At 42.8% G+C, this 13056-nt stretch overlaps 1 protein-coding gene across 1 annotated transcript; it reads right to left on the reverse strand.

Moving 5' to 3' along the window:
• Positions 1-1398: 1398 nt before the first annotated feature.
• Positions 1399-10887, reverse strand: LOC146466502 (uncharacterized). The gene is made up of 5 exons (XM_085127180.1): positions 10610-10887; positions 6762-7228; positions 4619-5224; positions 3615-3823; positions 1399-3074 (listed from the first exon to the last, which is right to left on the reverse strand). Coding segments are annotated over exons 1-4 (1353 nt in total). The 3' UTR covers positions 1399-3074; positions 3615-3821.
• Positions 10888-13056: the final 2169 nt, after the last annotated feature.

Genomic DNA, 13056 nt, shown 5'->3' on the forward strand with positions numbered 1-13056 from the left:
ACAATGTGATGCTGTGCCGCTTGCACTAATGACACAAATGATATATTTGATCAGCCGGTACCGGCTCTAACGACCAGGCCAGACTGGGAGCAACTCGTGGGTGATTATGATGGCATGGGTTGTAAATCCGGAGGTCTTGGGATCGGATTCCCTCCGAGATCGGAGATTATTTTCTTTGGCTCGTGCGGTCTAACCTGCGTAGTTGGGGAAGGTGGACAAGAAGGGGGGGGGGGGGGGGGGGGAGGAGTGAGAAAAATTTGAGAGAAAAAAAAGGGGCACTGGGGAGTCAGTCCTCCTTTTTTTATCTCACTATTTCTCCCCCCCCCCTCTCCCTCCCCTAACTACGCCCACTTCGCAGACCACGTGCGGTCTTTCATTTCTTTACTAGGGCTCAGCGCTCAGTGCAGTGGGAAATTCAAGGGCTCACTTTAGCACTTAATTCTTCACTCAAATTTAATACTCTGATCTATCATTACTATGCAGTGAGCTCGCATTCCATCCATATCCAGGTAAGTATAGCCTTAATTACAGACGCTCGGCTCTTAGGAACTGAAGGCACGCCACGCGGGGAGCAATGAATGCCCCTACCTGTGTTGCTAAGTTTATGATCTAGCAGATAGGAAAAATTAACCTGTGATCAATTTAATAAAGCGTTTGCATTTGTAGCCAACAGTATCGGCCCTTGTTATTACATGCTCATTCAATAAACATTGTTCGAAGTCTTTAACGATGATCAGTTTGAACTCGTTTTTTGAACGCGGCTTCCTTGAGTTTCCTTTAGTGTGCGCATGTCCATGGCGCATGGCCCAGTTTGTCAACTCCAAGTGTAATAGTTTTTATTGAATTGATCCATGTACAAATTCCAAAAGCTTCTCCTCAAAAGCAAAAGTTAATAAACAGCCTGTCATTCAATGGGGCCTCAAATATTTCAAATTTTAAGTGCCTTATACAAGCTTCGACTCGGGTGACATCCGGTTAAAAATGTCTACCGCAGGGCATGGAATTTTTGTGGGTTTTAATCTTTAAATAACTGCAAGAAAAAGATCCCGAAAAAAATTTAAATCCCTCGAAACTTACTCCGCAAAAATTCACTTCGAACGAGCCACTGAATTTAATTAAGGATGGTCTCGGGTTAAGCAGAAGGAGAAAGAACGGTATAGTTGGTAAAACTCTGCGAAATGTTCTTTTCTTTAATTCGACTGAAGTTAGGTGATCTTAGGGGTTTAGCATTAGTGAGCTTTCGTGAAAACCCAATGGGCGGACAGGATTTCAAGTCATGTCAAGTTTCATGCAAGCTTCTAATTGAACTGCGTGCTAAGGTTTCCATCACAACAGTGAAACATTTTTTTCTCGCAAAACCTAGGTACGCCAAGTGAGCGACTCAACACCTAGAACAACAACTTTATTTCACTTTTTTCTTGCATTTTTAAATTGTTATATATTACAGACTTTACATATAGAATATAAATTACATTTTACACTGAATATATGTTATATGCAAGGAAATGCCTAGCAGCTAGATCGATAACGACAAGGTTTTCGAGCAAGCAGCTGGTTCTTTGCAAGTAGTTTCGGAGCAGGACATCACTAGAGCTGCACGGGGTGACTAAATTATCGGTACACTACCAGGAAAGGCGTACTGACAGTTTTCCTTTCTCTGCCGTTACTTCACGTGGAACAAGTTTTATTGTGCTGCCCAAATCGTTGTCAACAACCTATCCTTGCGTGGCAGGTGCTAAAAGGGGAAATCGCGCGATGGCCTCTCTGATGCTTCTTCTCAGGGATGCCAGTTCCCTCGCCGGGAGGATTCTTGTTGAAGACATCTTCAGGGAATCTCCCGAGTTCCTCAGGTGTCCCCCCACGGCCTTAAATTTAACGAAGCTGTATTGGTGTTGTTGTTAATTGTGCTTCTTGAGCCAGATTCCGAAGGCTCTTCCGGTATCTCCGACATCGAAGATACTCTCCCTCACAGTTCTCCGGCAGTGAATTTTATAAACCACCCCGCATTTCTTTTGCCTCGATGTGAGATCTTTCGGGTGCACCCATTAGAGGCAATCTCGCAGCGATGAAGCGCCGCAAAATTAAGAACGAGAAGAAATCCGCATGTTTTTGTTTGACTACAGTCACAGACCCAAATCTGCTGTGTAAACAGGCTACATAGTTCAAATGAATGTGAAATATTTTGGTTCTCTTCAGTTTATCAAAACCTTAAAAGCAGTACAGACTAGACTAGTCTTGGAAAGATAGTTTGTGTAAATATTTGTGTAAACGCGAGATCCACGTTTATGTATTCTCGAAAAAATGTGTACATACAGTAGATAAAAATTTGTGCAAAATAATTCTGGCCTCAGTTGATGCTAACGCGAAACTATTCAATTTTACTAAGGAAATGAAAACAGCGAGCGGCAAATCCAAGATAAACACGGAAACGGGGTCATTTCTGTCCTTTGCCTTAAACTTGTAACTCTTAATCTCTATTGTAGAAAAACAACGCGGATCAAAAAGTTGCCTCGCTGCCTGAGACGAGTTGCAAACATCAAGAACGTTGACTTAAGGATTATTGAGAATGATGTATTAATCAGAGAATGACACAGGCATACTCGGGAAAAAATCCCAATGCTCCTATCAGGAATCGAACCTAAGACCTTCCGATTACTAGTTCGGATGCTCTACGACTGAGCTACAGGAGACTCGTGGGAGCTAAGGCCATTAAACTTGGTGTTATTGTTAAGCGCCTTGGACCCTAGGGCTATATAAATAAAATATTATTGCCTCTCTTACTGATACCCTCTCTCTATATCATTACTGAACTCTCTTCATTCGTCTATCTATCTTTCCAAACCTGTTCTAGTTTTAGTTTGTCTATTTTCTTTGCAAATTTAAGTTCTGTATAAATGTGTTAAAACTGAATATCACCGCTGCTTTACGATGTCAGCTTCACCGAAAAGATTTGACGACTAAGTCACCGGTTGAGAAAGCTTTGACTTTGCAGCTAACGCGTTCGTTTTCTTCACAAGATCTTCCAGCTTTTCAGAATTGAAGGTGACTTCAAACGTTGACAGGAGAGTTGAAAGCTGTCAACATAAGAAAAAAAAGCTTTTAGCATACAGATAACAGGACCTAACAAGCGAGTGCTACAGTAAAGGGAGACCTGCACCGTCTTACATGGTTGGTCGAGAGGATAAAAGAACGAACAACAGAACAATGTTCCCAACCCTAAAAACAATGCAGCTGTAGGTTGTAAGGGTCCAGTGAAAATAGAGCTTTTGAAAGGTGCAGGTCTACTGTCCAGTAAGGGTGTTCGGTCCAAGCCTAACTCGGTTCATTTAACAGTCGTACAAAGCCAATCAGCCATATTTGCGGTTAGGAGTACTGTAATGATCTGTTATGTAAACGGAACAAGCGATAAGCACGTTGAGGGCTGGGGACTAATCTGGTTAGAGTTATCAAATATTGATTTGACTGAAAAAAGTATTAATTTAGTATGATGGACAAATGATCGCTCAAGAGAAGAGGTGGCTCCTCGGATCAGTTGGACATTACGACAGCTGTTTACTCACTATTGAACCAAACACAGCAGGAAAGAGAGGTAACAAAGTTAAAGTATTTCTTACCTCATTAGACGTCATCATGAACTCGTCTTTCTCCAAGGGCTTGTGCTCTCCCAGTCCCTTTCGGATGTAGCGAGAATGGACTGGGCAAGAATTCAAAGTGTACATGGCTGCAGCGATCACTTCACCAGGCCAATTGTAGTCAGCGGTTTCTGTCGGATAGCTTGCGTCAACCTCTGCTATCAATTCAGCTGCGCACTCGACCCACAATCCTCCTGGGAAAATATAAATAAGCCTCTGACGGTACAGTTTTAAACGAGTGGATGCGTGAGAGGTTGGATTTTGTTCAAAGTTTCTCAGAGATATGCAAATGATAACTTCCAAATTAAAATATTACATCTTGAGGACAAAAAGCTCTTTCCTCGTCTGTAAACCTTCAACCGAACTTACTCATCGTAATAAGTTAACTCAGACTAAATTATAGTTCAACTTGAAAGACCAAGGTATCTGTATATACCAAATGATCCTACAAATGGAATAGCAAAATAAAACAATATTTTTACAGAGTGTGGCACACAGTCGGTCAGGTGTTCGCTTCCGGTCAATAGACCCTTGTCCAAAATGGCGGCAACAGATTTGAATGAGTTAAAATTGATTTGAATGGAAAACTAATACCAGCACTGGAAAGAGCACCTTTACTTTAGTAACCTTGCAAAGTTTCAGCGCATTAGGTGTTACATCAGCTTAGGAAATGTAAGACGAAATTTGACAAATTTATAGACGTTTGTATGACTGGGGGTATACGTCATACCCCCAGTCATACAAACGTCTGTAAATTTTTAATTTTTCAACTTACATTTCCTGAGCTGATATTACACCTGATATGCTGAAACTTTGCAGGGTTACCAAAGTAAAAGTGCTCTTTCTAGTGCTGGTATACGTTTTCAATTTTAACTTATTTGAATTTTCAGCCGCATTTTGGAGAAGGGTCTATTTCAAAGCAAATATTTGTAATAATTTTAGCATTAAAGTTGTACAACCTTACTTGCAGTGCAACAAGTCATGACATACTTCATTATCGCATCCAACAAGTGCAGTATACCGGTCAGGATGGACATCTTCGATTTTGAAGCCATCCATAGCTGACAATACGCGGCGCGAGGCTTGTAAGACATCATCTTTGGAGTAACTATCACTTGCTTCAATTTTAGCGACGCAAACAGGATTTTTCAGAACCCCCAAAACAGCACAACGGTTGATGGCGTTTGTCCACTCCGCGCATTTGTCCTCTGGAACCAGCAGAATTACCTGTTTGTTCTCGGTTGCCATGACAGCCTTGATGATCGACAGGACATTGACGCCTTCTCTTGTAGAAACATCACTTAATGTTACCATGGCAACGGAGGTGGCGTGACTGAGTCTCATCGCTGCTTTCGCCAGAGATGGACCGCTTTCGACCTGTTTGTCAACAAGTTTTTCCAGTTCTTGAATTTGTTCCAATGCCTTGTCAGAAACCAAGGAGGCGAAGATGAATCGTTCTGATATGAAAATCACGCGTGGCTGAAGAAAACCATCCTTTGGAGCCTGCATCTTATTGAAATCCTTGTTGTTAAGATCAGTGATGAAGTTACAACAGTTTGCACTTGGGCTCAAAGTTATCATGAGGGGAAGTTCTGGAAACAAAAAGTTAATGAATGCCTTGCCGTCTGAACGACAACTGTTTTCTTTCGTATTTTGGTTTCGTTTAAACATGAACCCGCGCTGCCTGACCAAGCCGCCACTCATTGCGTTATCGACGCTGAGTTGTCAACATCACATGGTCGACGCGGATGTTAGATCCGCAGAACCTTTAAATACTATTAAAAACAAGATTCGTAAATGTGATTTAAGTTAACTGCTGGATGATGGCTGCAAGGGCTGTTCTCTGTGCTCATCATGATTATGCAAACTTATCATTTTTATGTCAATTTTTTGGCAATCATCTACGATTATTACATATGTTAGGCAGTTTTAAATATTTTTAATGTGTCTTTTTTTAGTATCTATTTATTTTATGTCCCCAAATTAGTATGGGATTTTCCCAGGCTATAAGGCATTGACACGTTAATAAAGTTTCTATTCTATTCTATTCTATTCTATTCTATTCCATTCTATTCTATATACACTGGAATATTGACAGAATAACTTCGAAATTCATAAGCGGTGACTAATAAGGTGGGAGGAGATTTCCTTTTAATAGTGCGGCTCCTTGTTTAATGCTCATCCATGTAGAACAGTTTGTTGACAACTCACAGGAACAGCTCCACTTCTCTCGCTCCTCCTCCCTCCCTCCTTACCTCCCCTTCTCTCACCCTCCCTCCCTTCCACCCTAAGTCGCTCCACTTCTCTCGCTGTCCCTCCCTCCCTCCTTATCTCTCCTTCTCTGACCCTCCCTCCCTCCCTCCCACCCTCAGTCGCTCCACTTCTCTCGCTCCTCCTCCCTCCCTCCTTACCTCCCCTTCTCTCACCCTCCCTCCCTCCCACCCTCAGTCGCTCCACTTCTCTCGCTGTCCCTCCCTCCCTCCTTACCTCCCCTTCTCTCACTCTCCCTCCCTCCCACCCTCAGTCGCTCCACTTCTCTCGCTGTCCCTCCCTCCCTCCTTACCTCCCCTTCTCTGACCCTCCCTCCCTCCCTCCCACCCTCAGTCACTCCACTTCTCTCGCTCTTCCTCCCTCCCTCCTTATCTTCCCTTCTCTCACCCTCCCTCCCTCCCACCCTCAGTCGCTCCACTTCTCTCGCTGTCCCTCCCTCCCTCCTTGCCTCCCCTTCTCTGACCCTCCCTCCCTCCCTCCCATCCTCAGTCACTCCACTTCTCTCGCTGTCTCTCCCTCCCTCCTTACCTCCCCTTCTCTGACCCTCCCTCCCTCCCTCCCACCCTCAGTCGCTCCACTTCGCTCGCTCTTCCTCCCTACCTCCTTACCTCCCCTTCTCTCACTCTCCCTCCCTCCCACCCTCAGTCGCTCCACTTCTCTCGCTGTCCCTCCCTCCCTCCTTACCTCCCCTTCTCTGACCCTCCCTCCCTCCCTCCCACCCTCAGTCACTCCACTTCTCTCGCTCTTCCTCCCTCCCTCCTTATCTTCCCTTCTCTCACCCTCCCTCCCTCCCACCCTCAGTCACTCCACTTCTCTCGCGCTCCCTCCCTCCTTAATACTAATGACAATGCAACTTACTTGCATTAGCTAAAGCTTCCTGAGCAGTTGTTCCACATCCCCAGAACAAGCACACGTCTCCGTCCTGTATATTAGGTTCGTCATCATATTCAGGATGCAGCAAATCCTGAACTCTAATCCAGCAGGGATGGCCAATATGTACAGGGGCTCCGTGCACTTGCTCCAAAACAGCAGTTACTTCCACGGCCCGTTGAACCAGATCCCGAGGCATTGGGCGCATTGAAGCCACTACGTCGGCCCAAAATGGACCCGCGGGAAGGCAAGGAATCTTGGTCTTATAGCTTGGTACAGCGCGGTTTACCTGTTGATGTCGAACAGGAAGGCCGGCTGTTGTCAGCGCAAGCTCGAACGAGTGGCTACAGCCGAGATAGAATGTGACAAAATCATCAAACGGAATGTCGAGGAGGTCTGGGACGGTTTTGACGCAAACACCATTCTTGAATATCCCGTATGCCGTCTGATCGGTCCTGTAGGGTGAGTAGAGGGCATTTTCACGATGGTATTATATTACTTCAACAACCAGAATCCTTCAGTTTTGTTTTGCTCTTTAAAATTATGCCTATTGTTTTGTTTTAAACCTCACTGAGATTACAAAACTGAAAGAAAGGATGAACGAAAAAAGTTATCGTAGTTGAAGTCAAATAACACCATTATGAAAATGGCCGATTAATGTGGATAGTTTTATTGACATGGGTCAAGCAATGGAAGTTTCTGTTATGGGGTAGATTAAATAAGCTTCGAGTGGTCCTTCTTTTTTCTCACATAGCGGAAAACGAGGCTGCGCGCTAAAAAACCAAAAGTAGTTTCTTAACTTGAAGGTATTTAGCTGGCTGCGGGTTACAGCTCAACAATTGTCCGCGTCTGAAAACGCTGAAATTGCCTAGGCCTGGGTGCTAAACACGGTCGTTTAAAAAATGCCGGCCATTGTCAATGGACTTTCCAAGGTTCAAAAAAGGTTCAAGGGTCAAAGGTTGTTTCTTTCCATTGCGTTTTTACATCCTAGGCCCATTTTGTTTTTACATTCAGTTTGAAAAAACTTAACTGAGTTGTTCCGATAACGTAGCAAAACCCCTGGTATCGAGTTTTTAGCTGAATAATCATGGGAACCCCACGAACTGGACAAGTCGTTCCCAATTCCAGTGTCCGCCTGTACTTCCGGCACCGAGGGCAAACATTTTCATACGCGCTCGCGTATTTCGTTATGCCCGAAAGAAGAGCGTAAATTACTGCGAGGATCTTTCTTCTATTTAATCTTTCATCCGCTGTTCAAATATATGTTTCATATATTTACATTCATTTATTCATCATTCGCGGGTATATTATATTTTACGAACTCACAATATTACCAGCTCCCAGTTGGCTTGATAGCTCAGTTGGTAGAGCACTGCACCGACATCGCATAGGAAATGTGTTCGAATCCCGTTCAAGCCTGAATGTTTTCAGGCTTTCTTTAATTCTGTTCAGTAAAAACCAGTGATAAACTGTGTTTGCAAGGACCACCGTGACAAAATAAAAGTACCGGATCCTGTAGTGAAGGATCTAATCAGCAAAGAAATGTAAAGCAAATAATCTAAAAAAAGAGCAAGGCTGATTTCACGGTCAGGGAAGTATATTTTCCAATATTTCGAAAGGCACGGCCTTTCTTCTTCAGGGTATGTTTGAGACTGTCCCTGTGGCAAGATACGTTACAATCTAAACAGTTACAATAGATACCTGAAAAAAGGCTAAAGTTACATAAACAAAAACGTTACAATTTGAAATTTGAAAATAAAACTGGTAAATAGGTATAAGCTAACGTTACAACGTGGTAAACGAAAACAAAATACGTAACAATGAGTTAATTACATAACTAGGAAGATGAAAGACGGGAAAAATGTTCATGTCTCATCTCTAAGGGTTCAATAGTTTGACCTCTGTCGATGAGGTATGCCTCTCTAGCTTTGCGTACACTGTCACGATTAGATTTGATGAGTTCGAGGGGAATTAGTAGCATGTCAGAAGCGTTATGGTCGTTAGAAAGAAAATGTTCTGAAACTGTGGTGGGTTTGGAACTGTTTGTTTGTTTGTCGACTGGTCTACGGTGTTCGTTAAAACGGTCTTTAAGTCGTCGTTTTGTTTCTCCTATGTATTGTTTGTGGCAGCGGTTGCAGTGTACCATGTAAATAACGTTTTTAGAGTTACAGTCTATATGATGAGTAATATGTCTAGTTTCGCCGGTAGAATGAAATGTGTAGCTGGTACGTCCGTCTGTTATGTAGTTGCAAGTTAAACAGTTGTCCCCACATCGAAAAGATCCATGGGGTAGGTTGTTTTGTGTGGGATTACGTAGTTTGGCGCTAACAAGTAAATCACTCAGGTTGTTGGTCCGTCGGAAGGCAACAAGAGGTGTGGCTTTGAAAACGTTTGCGCAGCGGGGAGATGAAGATAGGATGTTGTAGTGTTTGTGAATAATGGATGATACAGAACGAAGGGCTGGATTGTATGTGACGACAAGGGGTACTCGTATAGGTTGGTTGGTGTCGGAGGTGTCTTTCGTAGCTATAGCGTCGGAACGTGGGATGCCGTTAACACGTCCTATTTCTTGGTTGAGGAATGAAAGATTGTATCCCCGTTTGTTGAGATAGGTTCTGAGTTCGTTTGTTCGGAGTTTAAAAGTTTCGTCAGAAGAACAAATACGTCGAAGTCTGAGAGCTAAGCTGAATGGAATGGCTCTCTTAGTGTGTCTAGGATGACATGAAGATTGTAACAAGTATTGATGTTTGTCAGTAGGCTTAGTGTAAAGGTCGGTAGTGATAGTGCCGTTATAGAGAGACACACTGACGTCCAGAAAGGGTATAGATGTGAGAGAATAATTGGATGTGAATTTAATAGTGGGGTGAATGTTATTGAGATAAGTAGTGAAGGTTTGGAGGTCGTCGAGAGAGTGTGTCCATATCATGAAGATGTCGTCTATGAAGCGCCACCATATGTATGGTTGAAATGGAGCACGTAGTAATGCGTCCGTCTCAAATTTGGCGAGAAACAAATTGGCGTAAGAAGGAGCCATTCTGGTTCCCAAAGCAGTTCCGTGAGTCTGTAGATAGTGTTTGTCGGTGAACGTAAAATTGTTCATGATAAGGATCATGCGTATGAGGTCACATAAAGTTTCGGAACTTATGGTAGAAGGGGTGCGGTTACGTGTTTCGAGGAAGTGTCGTCGACACGCGTTGATGCCTTTGTTATGAGGTATGTTGGTGTAGAGAGAAGAAACGTCCAGAGTGACAAGAATGGCGTTATTGGGTAATTGTCCGAGTTGTTGGAGTTTGTTAAGGAAGTGTGTAGTGTCTTTTATGAAGGATTGTGTATTCTGTACCAGAGGTTTGAGGTGATAGTCTACAAACTGAGAGATGCGTTCTGTAGGGTGAGAGTTACTGGAAACAATGGGACGTCCGGGGTTACCTTGTTTGTGTATTTGGGATCAGTCAGTATTAAAAAACGTTTAGTGTGATTGTCAATAATCTTGTCACGGTGCATGCGTTCTACGTAAATTAATATGCGTTTTTGAATGTCAGTGGTGATGTCTTTGTCTAAGGTTTTGTAGAATTTAGAGTCGTTTAATTGCCTTTCGAAATATTGGAAAATATACTTCCCTGACCGTGAAATCAGCCTTGCTCTTTTTTTAGATTATTTTCTTTAATTCGCAACTTCTTAAGTTGCGCAAATAACTGCGAGGATCTTCTATTTTATCTTTCATCCGCAGTTCAAATACGGTATGTTTCATATGTTCATATCCAGAGGAAGGACTGCTCGTAGTCAAGACTCCACGGAAAAGCTTGCTACACAGGCTGATGACTTCTAATACTACTTACCGAATGTCCACACCAGCAGCTATTGGCGTAGCTGTTACTTCTCCAGGTTTGCTTTTGTAGACAATGGGGCACGGTGTCTTGTTCAGCCGGCAAAATTCAGCGAAGTGTTCAGCCTCCGCGGAAGGTACAAAGTGTACGCTAACTTGGGTGTAAGCAGCTGCAATACCACCTGTCTGCACAGCTGGGAAAAAATTCTGTCGGAACTGAGTTCGAGCCTGAGCTGGGGTCCACTCTGCCCGGTTCTTGAAAGATAACATCTTGGATTCTAAAACAGACATCAAAAGTGTGAGAATTAAGTTAATATGTGGATCTGAACTAACCGTAAAATACGGCCCCTCAGTTTAAGAATTTCTCCCTTGGGAAGAAAACGTAGTGCAGTCATGATCCAGTCATAAAGTTAGCCTGCAAGCAAGCAAAAGGCAATGTCCATTGTATAATTATTTTTCTAAAGTCCTTATTCAGAAGTCAAAGACCCAGATTCGGTAGGTCAGTTACTGTATAGCTGCAACAAACTGAGTCAATCACAGCAGAGACTCACTGATATGTACTAAAAAAAAGGGCAACATGGTATAAATATATTTAAGAATTCGGGAAAAAATCCACGTTTTGTAGTCAAGCTAGTCCAGCAGATCGTATTACATACAGTTTAGAACCGGAACAAAATGTTACTGCAAAAACACATTTGAATTTGTAACGGTGGGAGCTCTTTCCGTCCAATAAAACTGAATTTTGTCATTATATGATGGTATTTGATTTTCTGTGGGAAAACTTGATCCCTGATCCTCTCGCAGCACTACTGATCCCGATCCCACGGCTTGTGATCCCAGATCCCGCGGGCCGGTGATCCCTGACCCCACCCCATTTTTCGCCTTTGATCCTTGATCCCATATACCTCGTTACGACCCTGAACATTCGTGACCGTTTGCAGTTTTCGAATTATTTGTAAGGTCATCAATAAACATTATTGTTTACATCAATTTACATTAAATTCACGTATGTGCTAACATTTTGCAATTTGAGTTTTACCGACTGACGTTTTTGAAGCAAATTTGAGCCAAGGGAAAGTCAAATGAGGGAGTTCGAGTTAACTTAGTTTGAAGTATCGGGGCGCTATTGCACTAGTAAGATCTAGTAATCGAGTAATACTGAGATCCCCTTTGTTTCAGTTTACAAGTATCGATCGCGTGATTACAACAGTAAACCCCTGCAATACTCTGAAGCATTCATTAAAAATAGGAGTTGACTACAACACGCAGATTCATACATCCTACAAACTTACCACCCCACAAAAGCGCTTGTCATGGACGACAATTCCGCTTTAAATTGCAAAGCGTGAAAGAAAGTGTGGTCACGATAAAAAATTACAAACAGGAGCCAGTGGTGAGAGAATCCACTTACCTGTGCGCAAGTTATAAACTTGGATGCCTTCGAATCGGGAGAGGATGAAGACGAAACGAAAATAGAAAATGTGATTGCAGTTTGATGAATGCTGTCAGTGAGCCGTGAACGATCGTAAGAAGAACCTTGTTTCCTGTCACGCAACGCTTCTGCGTGATGATCCTAATAACGGCTGCGTACTGCGACATTTTTTTTTTTTTTTTTATAAGAACCTTTTTTTATAAGGGTAACGAGGGCTCTGGGAACGAGAATGTAGAGTACATGTAAGCCGCGCAACAGAGCATGTCACAAGAAACCTGACAGGCAAGGTCACTTCTGCACAGATTAAAGCCCTCCTTTATGCGTTCGAGCTGTCTAATTTCTACTAAAATTACGGGGTTTTTTGTTGGGAAATTTCCGCAATGTATGGGGCTGCGCGGAAATCAAATCTGGCCTTTTGTTGTGTTGAATACCAGAAATTCGTTAGCAAAAGTAGAGTTTAGGGAGGGGTTATTGAGAGAAAAGTTGAATCTGGTCGATGTAGCTGAGTTGACACATCATTCCTCGGTATCGTTGCCGGGGCGAATTGCAGCGTTTGTTTTGTAGAAAACACACCACTACATAGCTTTCTGGTGTTCTAATAAGTAGCTTCAATCATATTTGCTAGTGATTGTTCAGATAAATCAACACAACTTCATTTATCTTGGGGAAAGCAAAAAAAAAGTCTTCGAAGAAATCTGAGCCTGCAATCTTTTCGCTCCCAAGCATACCCAATCTCGTACCCAGAGTCTCCAGGCTTTTTGGCCAGTTGGTCGCCAGGAGGGCATAAAAATATGGGATACTAGAAATGTGATAATAGGCAGCACTTGATCTATTGGCTAGACTTTGAAAAAAAAAAAAAAAATTAAACGGAGGTGGAACTACAACTGAAGACAGCAGAAACCTATTCAGTGAAATTTAAATTTTAATTGCACAATTATAACCATACAAGCCTGCGTCGCAGACAGTCTATACAATCCCTGATTGAGGTCTTGAGTGATAAGTTCGGCTCTAACGCAGGCTATAACCAT

This window comes from Pavona decussata, unplaced genomic scaffold (assembly GCF_977016875.1).
Source record: "Pavona decussata unplaced genomic scaffold, jaPavDecu1.1 SCAFFOLD_143, whole genome shotgun sequence".
In the NCBI taxonomy this organism is placed as follows: Eukaryota; Metazoa; Cnidaria; class Anthozoa; order Scleractinia; family Agariciidae; genus Pavona; species Pavona decussata.

What these genes read in the sequence shown, in the direction of transcription:
- LOC146466502 (XM_085127180.1), bottom strand. Translation starts at nt 10,887, where the DNA reads ATGTCTGTTTTAGAATCCAAGATGTTATCTTTCAAGAACCGGGCAGAG. An exon ending in GCTGCTGGTGTGGACATTCG is followed by an intron (nt 7,229 to 10,609) that starts GTAAGTAGTATT and finishes CTCACCCTACAG; the next exon opens with GACCGATCAGACGGCATACG. An exon ending in GGAAGCTTTAGCTAATGCAA is followed by an intron (nt 5,225 to 6,761) that starts GTAAGTTGCATT and finishes TTTTGTTTCCAG; the next exon opens with AACTTCCCCTCATGATAACT.